The sequence below is a fragment of the Balaenoptera acutorostrata genome, chromosome 19 (assembly GCF_949987535.1).
Source record: "Balaenoptera acutorostrata chromosome 19, mBalAcu1.1, whole genome shotgun sequence".
NCBI classification, from domain to species: Eukaryota; Metazoa; Chordata; class Mammalia; order Artiodactyla; family Balaenopteridae; genus Balaenoptera; species Balaenoptera acutorostrata.
The window spans coordinates 14,752,127-14,773,215 of record NC_080082.1 but is presented as its reverse complement, the minus strand read 5'-3'; the positions used below and the strand labels follow the sequence as shown (position 1 = coordinate 14,773,215).

At 40.4% G+C, this 21,089-nt stretch overlaps 1 protein-coding gene across 4 annotated transcripts in view; it reads left to right on the top strand.

Moving 5' to 3' along the window:
- Nucleotides 1–20,398, top strand: part of ZNF19 (zinc finger protein 19) — a 29,885-nt gene extending 9,487 nt beyond the window's left edge. For 2 of the 4 annotated variants that reach the window (XM_057534319.1, XM_057534321.1), the window contains 6 exons: nucleotides 1,075–1,201; nucleotides 1,771–1,884; nucleotides 4,711–5,800; nucleotides 11,161–11,277; nucleotides 16,697–16,840; nucleotides 18,222–20,398. In XM_057534319.1, coding sequence (XP_057390302.1) covers nucleotides 1,075–1,201; nucleotides 1,771–1,884; nucleotides 4,711–5,800; nucleotides 11,161–11,200 — 1,371 coding nt within the window. In that variant the 3' untranslated portion in view covers nucleotides 11,201–11,277; nucleotides 16,697–16,840; nucleotides 18,222–20,398. Of the gene's footprint in view, nucleotides 1–1,074; nucleotides 1,202–1,770; nucleotides 1,885–4,710; nucleotides 7,089–11,160; nucleotides 11,278–16,598; nucleotides 16,841–18,221 lie in introns of all 4 variants that reach the window. The other 2 variants (XM_057534320.1, XM_057534322.1) reach the window with 2 other exon arrangements.
- Nucleotides 20,399–21,089: the final 691 nt, after the last annotated feature.

The following is a 21,089-nucleotide window of genomic DNA, read 5'->3' as shown; positions in this document are numbered from 1 at the left end:
CGCAGTTAACTGAGAAACAACACTGTCACTCACTGTGTCAGTTAGTTATGTGAATTGAAAATAAAGTCAGTTTGGCAGGGGGCAGGAAGGGGGGATGCGTTTGGTGTTAGATGGGTCAGATGTGTTAGGTCCCCCAGGGAGTCTGAGGCAGTGCTGGGGAGATCTGCAGAATCAGTTGAGGTGTTGGAAGGTGGCAGGATATCCACTGCACATTCAGGTAACCAGGTTTGACACCAAAGTCTGGGGAATGAATAAGAGTTTTATAAACGAGATCCTGAGCTCTCTGGGAAGGTAGAGTTGGGACCATCAGGGAAGGGAAAGGGTGACTATTAAATAAAGCATGAGCCTTAGTTGGCAGAAACAATTACAGATTGTCTTGGAGGTATAAAGAAAAGCAGCTAAAAGAACTACCCAGCAGCAATTTGATTCCAGAAGCATCTTCTCCCAGGAAAACGCATCAGGAAGCAGAATAGACTGCCCCCGGCAGCACTGAGCTCTCTCTACTGGCCATTCTTGAGCACAAGCTGTACAACCCCTTCTTCAAGCAACAGAAGAGGGTTGGATGAGACCAGTCATCAGGGCAAAATGTGACTCTGTTCCTGTCATGTGGACTTGAGGTTTAGGGTAGAATGAGCACGTGTGGGGAAAAGATGGATTGACTGGGCACTTGGGGCAGTGAAGGGGGAACAGGTCAGTCCTGAGATGCCACCTCTGAGTGGTGTCTGGAGAGACTGAAACTAATTGTTTCCTTGTAGGTGCAACAATAAAAGACAAAGTTTTATAAAATCAAAGAGATTTTGCTCTAGGAATATTAATTAATGGGAGACTTTCCAGGGTTTTCAAAATGTGTCGTGTTTTATGACACTAAATTTTGTGTCCAAATGGAAACTCTTCTGGTAGTGAGAGAAGTTCCAGATTTTTGGTTGTAGCAATAGTCATTTAACACTCAGTTCTTTCATGTTTTCTCATTACTCATCCTTAATAAGACCCCTCCCTCATACTGTCCCCTGTACCCCACACTCTGGCCCTGAGCCAGAGAATTGGCTCTGGGGCAGCAGGAACCTCTTGTTTTAGGAGGTGGTGACCTTTGAGGACGTGGCTGTATACTTCACCCAGACAGAATGGGCTGGCCTTTCTCCTGCACAGAGGGCCCTGTACAGAAGTGTGATGCTGGAGATTTATGGGAACTTGACGTCTCTGGGTAAGGCCACTTTTCTCCTGGGACTCAGATCTATGCTTTCCCATTTCCTTCCTTTTTTCCTCCTTATCAGCCAGAGGTGTGGTGTGGAAAGGGAGGAGTTATCTCTTGTATCCTTCACTGATGGTTCTGGGACTGAGACCAAATGACCCACTTGAGAGCTTGCTGGGTAGGGACAAGTCTCGGGTCAGTTTGGTCTCAATAGGGAATTGCTGTCGCCTGGTAAGAGTATGGTCTGTCCTCTCAGGGGCTCTGCACAGTAAGGAATAAGTAGCATCCGTTGCCAGATAAGTTCTCAGCTTGTTGCTGTCTCCCCGTAGTCTAGGGAAGGGTATGACCCCTTCCCTGTGTTTGCATATGTCCTGCAGGATCACTAACTTACGTACTCTTACGTGTTGTTTTAGGAAGAGGTCACAAATGCTCAGTTTCCACTTGAGCAAAAGCCTTGGCTTTCCCCAGTCCTGAGCCCTATTCTGTGGATCTGTTTTATTCTCACTGAGACTCCTGAGCTTTTCCTTCTTTCGACACAGCAGAAACACGACTGAAAGGTGCCATTTTCTACCCCTTTTCAGGATACCCAGTTCCCAAACCTGCGTTGGTCTCACTTCTGGAGAGAGGGGATTTGCCTTGGGGCCTGGAGACACGGGATGATCGCCCTGCACAGGGGACCAAAGACATCTGTAAAAGTAAGTAAGGCAGGTTTAGGAACAGCAGCTACAGAGCTTTACAGAGCAGTATATTTTAAAATGGACCATGCTGGGAAGGATTTAAATAAAACAGATGATTTCTCAAAATAGGTAAAATATGAAACCATTTCCACCAATCTTAATTCTTTCTAACATATTTCCAATTAACATATCTCATAATTCTCGAATCTATTGCTCCTTTCTTCTTTTTTAATTAAAAAAATTTTTTATTGAAGTATAATTGACATATAACAAATTAGTTTCAGGTATACAAAAATGATTTGATATTTGCATACATTGCATTAATGATCACCACAAGAAGTCTAGTTAACAACCGTTCCCTTTCATAATTACAAAATTTTTTTTTCTTCCAATGAGAACTTTTGATTTACTCTCAGCAACCTTCAAATATGCAGTACAGTATTGTTAACTCTAGTCACCATGCTGTACATTACATTCCCATGACTTATTTTATAACTGGAAGTTTGTACCTTCACCTATTTCTCTCACTCCCTACCCCTGCCTCTAGCAACCACCAACCTGTTCTCAACTGGGAGCTTGGTTTATTTGTTTTTGTGTGTGTGGTTTCTTTTTTTTAGATTTTAGATATAAGTGAGATTATACTGTATTTGTTTTTATTTGTCTGACTTATTTCACTTAGCATAATGCTCTCGAGGTCCATCGATGTTGTCACAAATCGCAAGATTTCCTTCTTTTTTTATGGCTGAATTAACATTCTTCTGTGTGTGTGTGTATGTATGTATCAATCACATTTTCTTTATCCATTCAGCCATCAGTGGACACTTAGCTTTCTTCAGTATCTTGGCTATTATAAATAATGCTGCAATGAACATAGGGGTGCATATATCTTTTCTAGTTAGTGTTTTCATATTCTTTGGTTAAATACCAAGTGTTTTCATTTTCTTTGGAATTCCTGGATCACATGGTAGTTATCTTTTTAATTTTTTGAGGAACCACCATACTGTTTTCCATGGTGGGTGTACCAGTTTACATGTCCATCAACATTGCACAAGGGTTCCCTTTTCTCCACATCCTTGCCAACACCTTATTTCTTGTCTTTTTGATAATAGCCATTCTAATCAGTGTGAGGTGATATCTCATTTTGGTTTTGATTTGCATTTCCCTGATGATTAGTGATGTTGAGCATCTTTTCACGTGCCTGTTGGCCATCTGTCTATGGAAAAATGTCTGTTCAGATCTTCTTATTTTTTAATTGAATTGTTTGGGATTTTTTTGCTATTGAGTTGTATGACTTCTTTATATATTTTGGATATTAACCCCTTATCAGATATATGGTTTGCAAATATTTTGTCCTGTTCATAGGTTGCCTTTTCATTTTGTTGGTTTCCTTTGCTGTGCAGAAGCTTTTTAGTTAAATGTAGTCCCACTTGTTTATTTTTGCTTTTGTTGCTTTTGCTGTCAGGTTCAAAAAATCATCTCCTAGACCTATGTCAGGAGGTTACTGCCTATGTTTTCTTCTAGGAGTTTTATGGTTTCAGGTCTTACTTATGTTCAAGTCTTTAATCCATTTTGAGTTAATTTTTGTGTCCATTGCTCCTTTCTGAGTTTCATCATTGCCTGTCTCAGAGGCCCTCCTTCCTTGGATGGGATAGATTTATTCAGGAGCAGTTTTTGAGCACTTGCCATGTGCCAAGCTTTGTTTTAGAAGCTCTGGAGGATACAAGTTATGGAGACAGATGTTTAGAGCTGCAAAAAATGTGTCAAGTGCTGTTGTTGATATATAGGCAGTGGGCTGTGAAGCATAGCAGGAGGAGAGGTCAGAGTAATTTCAGTTTAGAAGCTCAGGTGATGCTCCTTCAGTGGCAGGGCCATTTGTTTGAGTTCAACAGATAAGAATGGGTTGCAGATGGGAAAAAAAGGAAGGTAGTCTGACTGGAGGAAGGGAATAGAAGATCCACTGCAATTTCTGGCATGATATAATATCTGACAGAGACTAGTATCTGAAATATATAAATAACTTTCCATCTCAACTGTTCTCTGCCTTTGAGTATTTGGCACTTTCATTTTATTAGTCTTGTCTCAATAGCAGGCTGATGTTGGGAGTTTTAGTAATCTCTAAAATCTGTATCCAGTAGTCCCCCCTTATCTGTGGGGCATACATTCTAAGACCCCCAGTGGGTGCCTGAAACTGCAGATAATACCGAACCCTATGTAGTTGTCCCTGGGTATCTGTGGGGGAATTGGCTCCAGGACCCCTGTGGATACCAAAATCTGCAGATGCTCAAGTCTCATACATAAAATGGCATAGTACAGTAGGCCTCCTGTAACTGCGGGTTCTTCATTCATGGATACAGAGGACCGACTGTGTATATACCATGTCTTTTTCTATACATACATACCTATGATAAAGTTTAATTTATAAATTAGGCACAGTAAGAGAATATCTAAATTGCCAGTATCACTCCTCTTGCACTTTGGGACCATTATGAAGTAAAATAAGGGTTACTTGAACACAAGCACTGCAGTACTGCAATGGTCAATCTGATAACTGAATCAGCTACTTAGTAATAGTCAGGTAGCATATACAGAGGGATGATTTACATCTGATCAGAGTGGGATGGCTCTAGTTTTCATCATTCTACTCAGAACAGTGCACAATTTAAAACTTAAGAATTGTTATTTCTGGAACTTTCCATTTAATATTTTCAGACCATGGTTGACAAGGAAACAGAAACTACAGAAAGGGAAACTGCAGATAAGGGGGGATGACAATAACTTTCAATGTTCTTTTGTTTTCTAGTATAATCCTCAGGTGGCATTTTTGTTTTCTATTTGTTATGTCAGATGCGGGGACCAACATTGACAATGAGTTGACACCAACATGGGGAGTTTCTGAAGAAAGAGACATGATGATGTCACATGGGCCACAGAAGAATGTTCTTAAGAGAAACAGCTTCCTAAAATCATGTGAACTGGAGAAGCACCAGGAAATCCCCACAGTGAAAAATATTAGAGGAAAGGTTCCAAGAATCCACTATGATAGGAAGGCCTTCAGATGTGAGGAATGTGGAAAATGCTTCAGCTATTTTTGTTACTATGTTAGACACCAGAGAATCCACACTGGGGAGAAACCCTTTGAGTGTAATGAGTGTGGAAAAGCCTTTAATGGCAATTCTTCATTAATTCGACATCAAAGAATCCACACTGGAGAGAAACCCTATCAGTGTGAAGAGTGTGGGAGAGCCTTTAATGATAACGCAAATCTGATCAGGCATCAGAGAATCCACAGTGGGGACAGACCCTATCTCTGCAAGGAGTGTGGAAATGGTTTCACCAGTAGTTCTGAGTTTGTTATACACCAGAGAATTCACACTGGGGAGAAACCCTATGAGTGTAATGAGTGTGGAAAAGCTTTTGTTGGTAATTCACCACTGCTGCGACATCAGAAAATCCACACTGGAGAGAAACCTTATGAGTGTAATGAGTGTGGCAAAAGCTTCGGACGGCCTTCTTATCTTAGTCAGCATCAGCGTATTCACACAGGGGAAAAGCCTTATTCTTGTAAAATATGTGGGCAAGCCTTCAATTTTCATACAAAACTAACTCGGCACCAGCGAGTCCACAGTGAGGTGAAACCCTTTGACTGTGTAGATTGTGGAAAGGCCTTTAGTGCTCAGGATCAATTAAAAAGGCATCTAAGAATACATATTCAGAAGACTTCCTATGTGTGTGATGAGTGTGGAATAGTCTTTACTAGCAAAAGAAATCTGCTTCAGCATCGAAGAGTCCATACTAGAGAGAAACCCTGTGAATGTGTCAAGTATGAAAAAACCTTTAGGACTTCTTCCCAGCTAGATCATGTCCACCCTGGAGAGAAGCCAGTGCTGGATGTTGGATGTTTTGGCCTCCCAGAATTTTTTACCCCCTTTTACTGGTAATAGTACACTAAATTTCCTTTTGGATTCTGTCTTCCACGCAGGGGTAGAATTTGTGACACAGGCCCAGCTCAGCTGCAGATTCCTTCCCTCAAGCTATAGCTGTTGGTTCAGATGTCAGTAGATAACCCAAGATAGTCCAGTTAGAATCCCAGACTTGGCAAGAGTTAATAACCTTGTAAATGGTGAGTGTGGCCCTGGCACAACAACCAGACGGCAGACTGTGGCCTGGCAATCCTTTTGCCTTCCAGTTGTTAACAAACTTTTGACATTCCTACTCATTAAGATCTTAATCATTCATACTCGTTAAGCAGCTGGGCCTCCTAATGGGCAGTTTCACAGTGGCTGAATGGTATTGGAGAGCCACATGCACCCATGTGGACTTTGGAAAGCCTGCCAATTATGAATTCCATGGTATTGAATAATCCTCGAACCTACCAGTACTTCACTGAACAAGAATTTTCTATCACCCTTAGCATTTGGTGTCTGCTCTTTGTCATGGAGAGAGGAGACTGGAAAAATGAGCAATGTTTGTTCTTTGGGAGTGGTTGATTAATGTGGCCAGGGGGCAGGCATGAATCCTGGGCTACCACCTCCCAGGAACAAGAGTGAGGTCTGTGTGCCTTCCTAGGGCACATGAGCTATTCTGGGCCAGTCTCTGAGATGCAAGGACCCAATGCCCAAGGCAGGAGCCTTGAGTTTACCATCATCATCAACCTTGCTTTTCAGCAAATGGAAAAACTTCTTGCTGTCGTGAAAGGATAGCAAGAACATTAGATGGGTGGCTGCAGCCCCTGACCCTAAGTGAATCCCTTTCTACCTTGTGCTTCAGATTCTGTGCTGTGCAGTGGGTGGTCAGTGATAGGGAATCTGCTGCTTTCACCGAGCCAGCATCTGTCCTCATGTCCAAGTGCAGCACCTCAGCTTTCCTTTGGGAGCTACATCTTACCTGCTTCCAGTCCAAATAGTTTCAGAGGGCTGACCCCACATTCCACCCACCTGGCCGATCCCATTTTCCATCCTCTGATTGCTGTGATCAGTGCAAGGATGAGAATGTTATCCAAGCCATGAGTTTTCAAGGAAGCCTACTGAAGGAGAAACCATTCCCAGTATGGACTTTGAGCTTGTGTCATCTTGGAGTTGCTGGATGCAATGAGAGAAACTGTGCCTGTGAATGGGACCACAAGGCACTCAGCAGGCTGATGGTCGGAGAGGGACCAGGTCACACTACAAGCATGTGAACCCTTGAACCTGACACCTCTGAACCCAGTCTTCGACTTGTCTCTTGTAAGGATTAATTTCTATCATTTAAAATATTTATTTTACTTGAGTAAGCGTGTCTAGTCCCTTATAATCAAATAAGTCCTGACACATCAGGATCATTTTTAAAATTTTATTTATTTACTTTTGGCTGCGTTGGGTCTTCATTGTTACACGCGGGCTTTCTTTAGTTGTGGTGAGGGCTAATCTTCGTTGAAGTGCATGAACTTATTGCAATGGCTTCTCTTGTTGCGGAGCACAGGCTCTAGGCGTGCGGGCTTCAGTAGTTGTGGCACTCGGGCTTCAGTAGTTGTGGCTTGCAGGCTCTAGAGCGCAGGCTCAGTAGTTGTGGCACATGGGCTTAGTTGCTCCACAGCATGTGGGATCTTCTCGGACCAGGGCTCTAACCCGTGTCTCCTGCATTGGCAGGCAGATTCATAACCACTGCGCCACCAGGGAAGCCCACATCAGGATCATCGTGAGACTCCCTCTGGCATGGTGTCCTCATTGGGTGGGGCATGTCTGGGGAAGATGAAGACACTGGGTGGGGTCAGATTTAAGGGGAGCTGCCAAACAACTCTGTCCCTGTTTTCTCTGTGTCCCAGGAGAGGGAAATCCCAGAACACGGAGAGGAGAACTAGCAGGGAGAAAGGGTCAGAGGATGGTTAATTGGTCTGCTTGTATTTTCCATATTACATGGGGTGTCTTTCACCTGTTGAAATCATCCAGAACATCTGCCAGAAAATCCTGACAGTCTATACACTTATTGGACTCCTACACTAAAATAATTCATGAAAATCTATCAACTTATTTTACCTCTAACAACTGGCGATTCTTTAAGGACAAGTATATTCAGACTTCCAACAGAGTCACTTGCCTTTATTGCCAGGCAACTTTTATCAACCTCATTGCTTTTTTGTTTTTAAAAGCCCCTCTTTCTCTTCCCCAGAAATTCTTTTGTTAAAGCAGGAAGGTAGCTAGATGTGAGCAGAGAAAGGGGGGCATGGGCCAGATGGCAGGAAATCATGCGTCTTGTAAAAGGCAGGGGTGGGGTGGGATTCTTGGAACCTCCAAACTGGCAGGAAACCATACATTTTGGGATAAGTGTCCTGGAGGCAAAGAAAGGTGGAAAAGGCGGGAATCTGGTGTCCGAATGTAACCTTTTGCTCATTATGCTCTCATTACAATAAAATTAGCCTTGCAGATAAGAAGTACCTATCATGCACAGAAGCCATGACACTTCTGATCAAGGCTAAATAAGGACAAAAATTCCTCCTCCCCCGGGGAAGATGGCACTGGGGTGAAAATCAGGGAATATGACCCCCAAATCCCTCCCTCCCCAATGAATATTAAACCCCATGTAACCGGCTTGCCGAAAAAACTCAGGGCATCTACTCACCTGAGCCTGCCCGCTCTCCCCAAGAGCGTACTATAGCTGAAATAAATCCTCACTTTACTTTCTTGACTTCCCTGTCTCATCTCTGAATTCTGCTTGGGACGAGGCAAGAACCTTTCACCAGGAACACTTTCAGGGTTACCTGAATCTGTGTCTTTCCCAAACAGCAATTCTTAAGACCCCAAATAAATTCTTTTCCTGTTTGTTGTCTCCTGCATTATGTTATTTTTTTTTGGTTGACACACTTAGCAATATATATGTAGAGTCATATTTGTCTTTGCTTGGGCTTGTGGTTCGTTTCTTTCTATTGCTAAATTGTATTCCATTGCATATATAGGAGAGGAAAAATTTTTCCTCTACCCTTCTTTGTTCTTGGTTCAGATCCCACCCTGTAATGACCTCATAAAAAGCAACTTCTGATGGGTTTATATTGTTTCATGTTCGCAGTTTTTAAAAAATCAGCCTAAAATAATTCTGTCAAACAGGCATATTTGGGGGTCCATATGCTCTTACCCTTGATATGTAGGTGCCCCAATAATCTTATGCATTCATCTACAGAAGAACATCCTAATATCTTTAAGCTTTTAGCCATTATGAATAGAACTTGTGTATAATTTTATGGTAGTTTTTGTTTGAACACAGTTTTTCAAAGCAATTGTCTAAATACTAGAGGTCTGATTTTTCTATGCTATGCTAAGACTTTTTTAGTTTTGGAAAAAACTGCCAAACTGTCTTCCAGAGTGATTGTACCTGTACTCCACCAGCAGAGAAGGAAAGTTCCTGTTGTTCTTCCCCCAGTTGATATTGTCATTTTTTGGAGTTAGCAGTTCTAATAGATGTGCAGTGCTAGCTCATTGTTGTTTTAATTTGTATTTCCCTAATGGTGTATGATGTTGAGTATATTCTTGTATGCCTCTTTACACTCTGTATATCTTCTTTGGCCAGAAGTCTGTTCCAATCTTTGCCCATTTTTTTTCAAAATTTATTTATTTATTTTTGGCTGTGTTGGGTCTTCGTTTCTGTGCAAGGGCTTTCTCTAGTTGCGGCAAGCAGGGGCCACCCTTCATCGTGGTGCGCGGGCCTCTCACTATCGCGGCCTCTCTTGTTGTGGAGCACAGGCTCCAGACGCATAGGCTCAGTAGTTGTGGCTCACGGGCCTAGTTGCTCCACGGCATGTGGGATCTTCCCAGACCAGGGCTCGAACCCGTGTACCCTGCATTGGCAGGCAGATTCTCAACCACTGCGCCACCAGGGAAGCCCCTCTTTGCCCATTTTTAATGAGGTTTTTTGTTCTAGGGTTCTTGGGAAAATTTGATTATAAATCCTTTATTAGCTATGTGCTTGGCAAATATTTTTCTCTCAATTTGTGTTTTTTTCTAATTTTATAAAATCTATATTATTAACTTATTTTTGTTGTTGATAGGCTTTTGGTGGTGTGTGTTAAGTCATCTCCACACCCAAGGTCATGTAGATTTTTTTTCCGTTTTCTTCTAGAATTTTTATAGTTTTGTAATTTAAGTTTGTGGACAGTTTTGGGTGAGTTTGGGTATAAGTTGTAAAGTTTGTGTCTATATTCATTTCATTCCATGTGTTTTCTAATTAATTACTTGGAGGGTAGTGTCCAGTTTTCCCAATACCATTTTTTCAGGGGACTGTCCTTTCCCTGTTGTATGTTCTTGCCCCTATTGTCATGAATTAACTAACCACACACATGTGGGTTTATTGCTGGGCTCTCTATTCTGTTCCTTTATTCTGTGTGTCTGTGTTTGTGACAGTTCCACGCTGTTTTGGTTACCTTAGTTCTGTGATAGAGTTTGAAGTCAGAGGGGGAGATGCCTCCAACTGTTTTCTTTTTTCTCAGAATCCCTTTGGCCATTCAGGGTCCTTTGTGGTGCCACACAAATATTATTATTTCTAGTTTTGTGAAAAACACCGCTGGAAATTTAATCAAGATTGCATTGAATCTGTAGATGGCTTTGGGTAGAATGGACATTTTAGTAATAGTAATTCTTCCAATCCATGAGCACAGAATATTTTTCTATTTATTTGTGTCTTCTTCCAGTTTTTTTTTTTTTAAAGTATCTGCTTTTCTTTTTTTTTAAAAATATATATTTACTATTTTTTTTTAATTTTTATTTATTTATTTTATTTTATTTATGGCTGTGTTGGGTCTTCGTTTCTGTGCGAGGGCTTTCTGTAGTTGCGGCGAGCGGGGGCCACTCTTCATCGCGGTGCGCAGGCCTCTCACTGTCGCGGCCTCTCTTGTTGCGGAGCACAGGCTCCAGACGCGCAGGCTCAGTAATTGTGGCTCACGGGCCCAGTTGCTCCGCATGTGGGATCTTCCCAGACCAGGGCTCGAACCCGTGTCCCCCGCATTGGCAGGCAGATTCTCAACCACTGCGCCACCAGGGAAGCCCTTCTTCCAGTTTTTAAGTCAGTGCTTTATAGTTTTCTGAGTACAGGTCTCTCATGTCCTTGGTTAATTTATTCCTAGGTATTTTGTTCTTTCTGATGAAGTTATAAATGGGATTTTCTTACTGTTTCTTTCTAGTGGTTCATTATTAATGCATAGAAACTTAACTGATTTTTGTACATTGATTTTATAGTCTGCAACTTCACTAAATTTTATTCCAACAGTTTTTTTTTGTGGAGTGATGTGGAAAACTGTAATTCTAAAATCCCACTGTTTCTGCTGTATCCCAGGTCATCCATAACACCCAAGACATGGTGGCTCCTAATGTAATCTTACGGTGTCTCTTAATAACATGTGGACTCCTACAAGGCCAATTAACATCACAACTTTCATTGAACTGGATCTGGGTAAGTCCTGGCATTTATAATGAAGTTCAGTGTGTTCTGTTTTTTCGGCATGGTATTGACATGGTTGTTTTGAAAAGTAATTTACTTTCTAGTAATTTCACACATACAGAAAATTTTCCACAAAGGTAAAAAGTATTCACATTTGCCACTTCACACAAAATACTCCAGTGTGTTTTACCCAAAACAGGGATACTCTCCCTGAGAACCAGCACATAACCCCCAAATCAAGAAATTATATGGTACCCACATTATAATTTAATCCACAAGCCCACTTTAACTTTCACCAGCTGTCCAAATGTTTGAAAGTATCTTTTTCCATTCTGATCCAGTTTTCTTTTTTTTGGAATGATTACTTAGATTTTCCCTTATTTTTATAACCTTAATGGATTTAAGGCACACAAGACAAGTATGTGATCAGGGTGGCCTTTTCTGTATGGATGTTTTCAGTGTTCAGCCATGTTGTAACACTTATCAGTACTTAATTCATTTTTCCCCACTGTTATTAAAAATACATGACATGACATTTACCATTTAAACATTTTAAGTGTACAGTTCTGTGGCATTAGCTGCCTTCATACTGTTGTACAAATATCCTCACCATCCATGTCCAGAACTTTAAAAATTTTTCTCAAGTGAAACTCTGTATCCATTCACTCACAGCCCTCAGCCCCTGGAAACCACATTCTTTTTGTCTCTGAATTTGAGTTCTCTGGACTGACTTATTTCACTCAGCATGGTGACTTCAAGGTTCATCCATGTTGTGGCATGTATGAGAATTACTTTAGTTTTAAAGGCTGAATCATGTCCCATTGTGTTTATTCGTTCATACCATATTTTGTTAACTCATTCATCTGTTGATGGGTACTTGGGTTTCTGCCACCTTTTGGCTATTATGAATAATGCTGCTATGAATATGGTTGTACAAATATCTGTTTCAGTCTCTGCTTTCAAATATTTTGAGTATATACATTGAAGTAGAATTGACAGATCATATATTAATTGTCTGTTTAAGTTTTTGAGGAACTACCATATTGTTTTCCACAGTGGCACCACCATTTTACTTTATTCCTTTATATGGTATAGGTTAGTTTATGGATTTACCCATTTTATTTATCCATTCACCCTTTGAAGGACATTTTACTTGTTTCTGCCTTTTGGCTATTGTGAACTGCACTGCTATGAATATTTGTGTACAAGTTTTTGTTTGCACACCTGTTTTTATTTTTTATTGAAGTATAGTTGATTTACAATGTGTTAATTTCTGCTATACAGCAGTGATTCAGTTATACATATATATATATATTTTTTAAATATTCTTTTCCATTATGGTTTATCATAGGATACTGAATATAGTTCTCTGTGCTATACAGTAGGACCTTGTTGTTTATCCATTCCATATATAATAGCTTACATCTGCTCACCCCAACCTCCCAATCCATCCTTCCTCCACCCCCCTCCCCCTTGGCAACCACAAGTCTGTTCTCCATGTCTGTGAGTCTGTTTCATAGATAGGTTCATTTGTGTCATATTTTAGATTCCACATATAAGTGATATCATATGGTATTTGTCTTTCTGACTTACTTCACTTAGTATGATAATCTCTAGTTGCATCCATGTTGCTGTAAATGGCATTATTTCATTCTTTTTTTATGGCTGAGTAGTATTCCATCGTATATATGTATCCCATCTTCTTTATCCATTCATCTGTCGATGGACATTAAGGTTGTTTCCATGTCTTGGCTGTTGTGAATAGTGCTGCTGTGAACATAGGGGTGCATGTATCTTTTTGGATTAGAGTTTTGTGTGGATATATGCCCAGGAATGGGCTTGCTGGATCATATGGTAGTTCTATTTTTAGTTTTCTGAGGAACCTCCATACTGTTCTCCATAGTGGCTGCACCAACTTACATTCCCACCAACAGTGTAGGAGGGTTCCCTTTTCTCCACATCCTCTCCAACATTTTGAGTACCTGTTTTCAATTTTTTGGGGTCTATAATAGTGGAGTTGTTGTACCATATGATAATTGTATTTTTATCTTTTATTGGAAATGCCAAACTATTGTACACATAAGCTGCACCATTTTCCATTTCCACAAGCAATGTTGGGTTTCACTTTCTCTACAGTGTTAACATTTGTTAATTTCTGTTTTTTGATTATAACCATTTTAGTATGTGTGAAGGAGTACTGAATTATGGTATTACTTTGCATTTCCATCACAACAACTGATGTTTTACACCTTTTCACGTGCTTGTTGATTATTTGCTTTTCTTGTCTGGAGACAGGTCTGTTCAAGTCATTTTCCATTTTAAACTTTGTGTTGTCTTTTTGTTGATGTTTTGTAAACGTTCTTGATATATTGTGAAGAACAGATTCTTGTCTGTTATAATACAATGTACAAATATTTACTTCCTTTCTGCCAGCTGTGTTTTCACTTTCTGGATATCATCTTTTAATGCACAAAAGTTTTTAAAATTGAGGAAATATAATCTATCCATTATTGCATGGTTATTGTAACCTTCTGCCTTTGCTTATCTGTAACTTCCGATTCCAAATGTAAGATGCCCACCTACCACCTCTGTCCTACATTGAATTCATTGCTTGCTCCCTTCCAGATTACAGGTATAGTAGTTTTACTATTGTTAGCTATTACCACCATGGGAAAGAACTTATAGAGTCCAGTATTTATGTATGGTACATTTTGCCTTTACTCTACAGAGTCCATTTATTTCCATAGTTACTTAAGTCAGCACCTTTTGCCCTACCAACAGTGAGTTTTTTTCGTACATTTCTAAATCAGTTAGATTCTTTGTCACATTCTGTATTCCATCCTGTGACACTCCCATATCCTAAATAAATTGGATTATGATTTACTTGTTGGGTTGTAAAAACCCATGGGTTTAGATTAATGCATAGTGGCAAGTATCCATCACCAAAGTACCATATAGAACATTTCAACCCCCACCCCATAACTTGTTTACCATCTTTTTTTTTTTTTTTAATAAATTTATTTATTTTATTTTTGGGTCTTCATTGCTGTGCACAGGCTTTCTTTAGTTGCAGTGAGTGGGGGCTACTCTTCATTGCAGTGCACGGGTTTCTCATTGCGGTGGCTTCTCTTGTTGTGGAGCACGGGCTCTAGGCACATGGGCTTCAGTAGTTGTGGCTCATGGGCTCAGTAGTTGTGGCTTGCAAGCTCTAGAGCGCAGGCTCAGTAGTTGTGGCACACAGGCTTAGTTGCTCTGTGGCATGTGGGATTTTCCTGGACCAGGGCTCGAACCCGTGACCTCTGCATTGGCAGGCAGATTCTTAACCACTGCGCCACCAGTGGGAAGCCCTACCATCTTTGTTTTGCCTATTCCTGAATGTCATATAAGTGGGGTCATACAGTGTGTACCTCCTCAGACTGGATTCTTTCACTTAGCAATACTGTATACATGTAAGATTAATCCATGTTTTTTGCAAGGGTTGATGGTTTATTCCTTTCTGTGTCTGAATAGTATTCCATTGCATGTGTATGAGAGGAAAAATAATTTTCCCTCTACCCTCCTAGGTTCTTGGTTGAGAAGTGCCCCCCATAATAAAAGATTACCATCAGAAAAACAAAGAGAAGTTTAATAACATTTGTACTTCCTATATACATGGGAGATGCCCAGGAAAAGTTAGTCCCTGAAATGGCCTAAGTCATCACCTTAAATACCATCTTCACCTAAAAAACAAAAGAAGGGCTTCCCTGGTGGTGCAGTGGTTAAGAATCCGCCTGCCAATGCAGGGGACACGGGTTTGAGCCCTGGTCCGGGAAAATCCCACATGCCGCAGAACAACTAAGCCCATGAGCCACAACTACTGAGCCCGCGTGCCACAACTACTTAAGTCCGTGAGCCTAGAGCCCGTGCTCTGCAACAAGAGAAGCCACCACAATGAGAAGCCCGTGCACCACGATGAAGAGTAGCCCCTGCTGGCTGCAACTAGAGAAAGCCCGTGCGCAGCAATGAAGACCCAATGCAGCCAAAAATAAATTAATAAAAATAAATTAAAATTAAAAAAAAAAAAAAAAGGATATGTTTGATACGCAGATTTAAGTCTCGGCCTTCTCCACTGGTAAGTGTTTCATGAGATTTACTCATCTGTCTATTCCTGGTACAGAGAGGGAGACAACTTTTTAAATGGAGATTTCCCTTATAAATGTAAATTTCCTTCACAAAAGTGTAATCTTGACTTGGTTTTCAGAAATCATCTTTCTTAAACACAATCAATCAAGCCGAAATAATCCTTACACCAAACAGGCATATTTTGGGGTGGCATATTCTGTTCCCCTAACATGGATGTACCCGAGTTTTCTTATGTGTTCATCTGTTGAAGGGCATACTGATTTCTTTAAGTTTTTAGCCATTCTGAATAGAGATGCTATGCTTAATTGCATCCTTTTTGTTTGGACCTAGTTCTGCAGAGCAGTTGTCTAAATACTGGAGGCAGGATGTTGGCTCTTTAGGTGAGATTTGTTTAGCTTTGCAAAAATCTTCCAAAATGTCTTGCAGAGTAGCTGTATATTCATTTTACTGGCAGTGAAGGATAGTTCCCATTGTTCCTCACACTCCATCAATTGGTAGTCTTTTTTTTTTCTTTTTGGAGTTCAGCAGTTTTAATAGTTGTGTAGTGCTATCTCATTGTTTTAATTTGTAATTCTCTAATGATATATGATGTTGAGTATATTTTTGTATGCTTACCTACAATCTACTTTGGCCAGGTCTCCATTCAGATTTTACCCATTTCTAATGGGGTTGTTTGTTCTATAGTTCTTTTTTTTTTTTTTTTTAATTTTTAATTTATTATTTATTTATTTTTATTTTTTGGCTGTGTTGGGTCTTCGTTTCTGTGTGAGGGCTTTCTCCAGTTGCGGCGAGTGGGGGCCACTCTTCATCGCGGTGCGCTGGCCTCTATCGCGGCCTCTCTTGTTGCGGAGCAGAGGCTCCAGACACTCAGGCTCAGTAGTTGTGGCTCACGGGCCCAGCTGCTCCGCGGCATGTGGGATCCTCCCGGACCAGGGCTTGAACCCGTGTCCCCTGCATTGGCAGGCAGACTCTCAACCGCTGCGCCACCAGGGAAGCCCTGTTCTATAGTTCTTGATATAATTTGAGTACAAATCCTTTATCAGGTAAGTGTTTTGCAAATGTTTTTCTTTCCATTTGTGGCTCATCATGGGATTTTGGGCTTCATTTGAGTCTGAATTTTCAAATTTAGTGGATTCATCAGACCTGCCAGCTGAGAGCAGGGCCTCCAGTGGAAGGTAAGTGGCTGAGGCTTGCACTTCCCAACTGGCCAGCAGGTGGAGCCAAGTCCACCTCTCTGACTTTCGAGGCTCGTGCATGTTCAGCTGGAGGACTTGATTCCATGCAGCTGACAGGGGCTTGGTGTTCTCAGGATTCTCCAGGGCTTTGGCTTCCGGACAATGACTGGCTGAGTCAACACAGACAGAAGGTTGGTCTCCTCTGGACACACTAGTCCGTGCAGACAGGAGCCAGTGTCTTCAGGACCTGCTGGGAGGCACCGCCGCGGGAGTAAAAGGTAAAGAAAAAGTGGGGAGAAGCTTCCTGTATGTGGCTGACTGCTGAAAGGGGGTCTATTTTCAGAGAAGCCAGCAGACAATGGGCTTGATGTGGAAAACTGTGGATTTCAGGTCATTTTGTGTGTAGTGTAGACAGTTTCCAGTGTTTTTCTTTGGTGTATGGTATCTAGTTTCTTTGGCATCAGTTTATTGAGGGGACTTTACCCCAGTGTATGTCCTTGGCAGCTTTGTCATAAATTAACTGACCACATACAGGTGGGTGTATTTCTGGGTTCTCTGTTCTGTTCCTCTGGTGCGTGTGCCTGTTTTTACGCCAATTCCACAGTTTTGGTTCCTGTAGCTTCATAGTGTAGTTAGAAGTCAGGGAGCGAGTTGACTCCAGCTGTGCTCTCTTCCTTAGGATTGCTTTGGCTATTTGGGGTCCTTTTTGGTTCCACACAGGATAGATAGGATTGTTTGTTCTGTTTCTGTGAAAAATGCCACTTAATTATGTTAGAGATTGAATTGAATGTGTACACTGCTTTGGAGGGATGAACGTTTTAAGAATATTCTACCAGTGCCTGATCACAGAATATTTTTATTTGTGTCTTCTTCAGTTTCTTTATTAGTGTCTTGCAGTTTTCATTGTGCATGTCTTTCACATCATTGGTTAAATCTATACCTAGGTATTTTGTTCTTTTTGATGCAGCTGTAAATGGGGTTGTTTTCTTAATTTTTCTTTCTGATACTTCTTTATTAGTGTATAGAAACTCAACTGATTTTTGTGTATTGCTCTTGTATCATGCAACTTTACTAAATTCATGTATTACTTGTAACTTTTGGCAGTTTCATGTGGAAAATTGTAATTCAAAAATCCCTTTGTTTCTACCACTTCCCAGGTCATCCACAACCCCCAAGACATAGTGACTACTAGTAATATAATCTTCCCACAGTACCTCTTAATAATATATGATTCCTACAAGAGCAATTAGCTTAACCATTTTGGGTGAACTGAATCTGGGTAGGGCTTGGCCTCATCATGAAGTTTGATGTCTTAATCTATTCTTCTGGCATGGTGTTGACATGTTTTGAAAAGTTATTTACTTTCTACTAACTTCAAACATACAGAAAACTTGCAGTAGCAGTACAATGTACTCTTTATTTGTAAGTTCAGATTCCCCAGTCATCACTGTTTTACCACATATGCCAATTTAAATGACTGCTTCCATTGTGTTTCACCCCAAAAAGGGACACTCTCCCAGGGAACACCCCTGTAACCCCCATATGAGAAATCATTACGGTTTTTACCTTCTAATCCAATCCACTGGCCCACTTCCATCACCTGCCCCAAAGCATGAAAATGTCTTTTTCCATTCTGACCCAGTTTTCTTTTTCTGGAAGCAATCTTGAGACTTCCCCTCATTTTCACAGCCTTGACGGATTTAAAGCACACAAGATGAGTATGATCTGGGTGGCTTTTTCTGCATGGCTTCTTTCTCTTAGAATGTTTTCAATATTCATACATGTTGTAACTTGTATCAGTACTTCATTCACATTTTCCATTGTGATTAAATGTCAAACATAACATTTACCACTTAAACCATTTAAAGTATATAGTTCTGTGACATTCACATTTATATTATTGTACAAATATCCTTACCATCCATCTCCTGTACTTCTTTTTTTCCAAGTGAAACTGCATCCATTAAACACTAACTCCCTTCAACCCTTGTCAACCACATTCTATTTTCTGTCTCTGAATTTCACTTCTCTGGATACCTCATAGAAGTGGGATCATATAATATTCGTCCTTTTGTGACAGGCTTATTTCACTTAGCATAATGACTTTAAGGCTCATACATGTTGTAGCATGTATCTGAATTTCCTTAGTTTTTAAGGCTGCATAATGTACCTTTGTGTATATATCACATTTTGCTTATCAGTTCATCTATCCATGGACACTTGGGTTGCTTGCACCGTTTGGCCAGTGTAATGCTCCTGTGAATATGGGTGTACAAATATCTGTTTAACTCCCTCCTTTCAAACCTTTTGAAGTGGAAGCGATGAATCATACTTTGTTTCTGACGAACTGCCATACTGTTTTCCCACAGCAGATGGCACCATTTTGCTATATTTCTGTGTATGGCAGGATAATGTGGAACTTTATAGATCTACCCTCTTCTGCTTATCCACTCATCCACTGATGGATATTTGAATTGTTTCTACCATTGGGCCAATGTCAGCAGTGCTGCTATGAATATTCATGTACAAGTTTTTGTTTGAACTCCTGTTTTCAATTCTTTGTGTCATATATCTAGGCATTGAGTTCTTGAACCAGACTCTAATTGTATTTTACCTTTTTTGAGGAAATGCCAAACTATACATTTCCACAAGCAATGTGTAAGGGGGTTCCAATTTCTCTACATTGTTGCCAGCATTTTTGTTTGTTCTTGATTATAACCATTTATTACATGTGAATGGATGTCACTTTGTGGTTTTAATTTGCATGTCCATCATAACATTAAAGAAATGTACCTAAGAGGGTTTTATTAGACTCTCAAACCTCAGGATACTGCTTAGTAGACATAACTGTTGTATAACCAAAAACTATTCACATTCTCTTTAAACAAATTTTAAAAACCATTAAGCACAAAAACGATCCACCAAAATTCATTACAATATCACAACCACTCAATTAACCCAGTTAACCCAAGCCCACCATAAATTTGTGAAGGTTTTGAAGACCTACAAAACTACCAAAATAGTACTTAAAACAAATACAGTGTGTCATCATTATTCTTAAATGCAGTGTAATCATGGCCAATGACCTGAAAAATCATCATTGTATTTCAGCTATAGGAACACTAATGACCAACATTTAAAAATCCCACCCATTAATCAGAATTGTTAATAATGCATATAATGATCTACCAGCCCCATCAAATAGCTCATCATGATGAAAATTTCGTCCCTGCTTTATATTTAATTTTACAAATCTTGACAGGGTTCTTTTTTTTTTTTTGGCTGCGTTGGGTCTTCATTGCTGTGCATGGGCTTTCTCTAGTTGTGGTGAGTGGGGGCTACTCTTTGTTGCGGTGCGCAGGCTTCTCATTGCAGTGGCTTCTTTTGTTGCAGAGCATGGGCTCTAGGGTGCGTGGGCTTCAATAGTTGTGGCACATGGGCTCAGTAGTTGTGGCTCGCAGGCTCTAGAGCGCAGGCTCAGTAGTTGTGGCGCACAGACTTAGTTGCTCCGCATGTAGGATCTTCCCAGACCAGGGCTTGAACCCGTGTCTCCTGCATTGGCAGGCGGATTCTTAACCACTGAGCCACCAGGGAAGCCCGACAGGGTTATTCTTAACAATACATTATATACATCAGATACAGTAACTGCCTTCTCATCTATAACTCATATCTACCAAAACATAAACTATGGATGAATTATCTGATATGTATATGCCAACGGACCTTTCCTATTCTTATTCTTTGTTTGCTTATTTATCCATGTAGGGAGAGGCCTGTATTATGGATCTTACACCTTCCTAGAAATATGAAACAACGGAATCATCCTACTATTTAAGGTAATAGTCCAGCATCCTTTTGAAGAACATCAGTCATTACAAGTCTTCTTTCAGTAATTCCTTACATTGGCATTAACCTAGTCAAATGACTCTTAGGAGGATTCTCAGTTGATAAAGCCACCCTTCCCCTATTCTTCGCGTTCCACTTTATCCTCCCATTCATTATTGCAGCTTTAGCAGTTCTTCACATATTATTCCTTCATGAAACAGGCTCTAATAATCCAACAGGGATCTCATCCTATATGGACAAAATCCCATTTTATCCATACTACACAATTAAGGATATCTTGGGTGCCTTGTTCCTATTTGTAATCTTACTAATACTAGTACTAGTCTCACCTGACCTTCTAGGTAGAGACAGTTACACTCCACCTAACCTCCTCAGCACTCTCCCTCACATCAAATGAGAATGATACTTATTTTCATATGCAATTCTGTGATCTATTCACAACAAATAGGAAGTGTACTAGCATTAAGCATCTCATTCCTAATTTGATTGATTGTCCCAGTACTTCATACAGTGAAACAATGAAGTATAACATGACCTCTTAGCCAATGTTTATTCTGAGTACTTGTAGGGGACCTATTAACAGTCACATGAATTGGAAGACAAACCATTGATCACCCATTTATTATCATCGGACAAACAGGATCTATTCTATACTTTCTTACAATTATAGTCCTTATACCA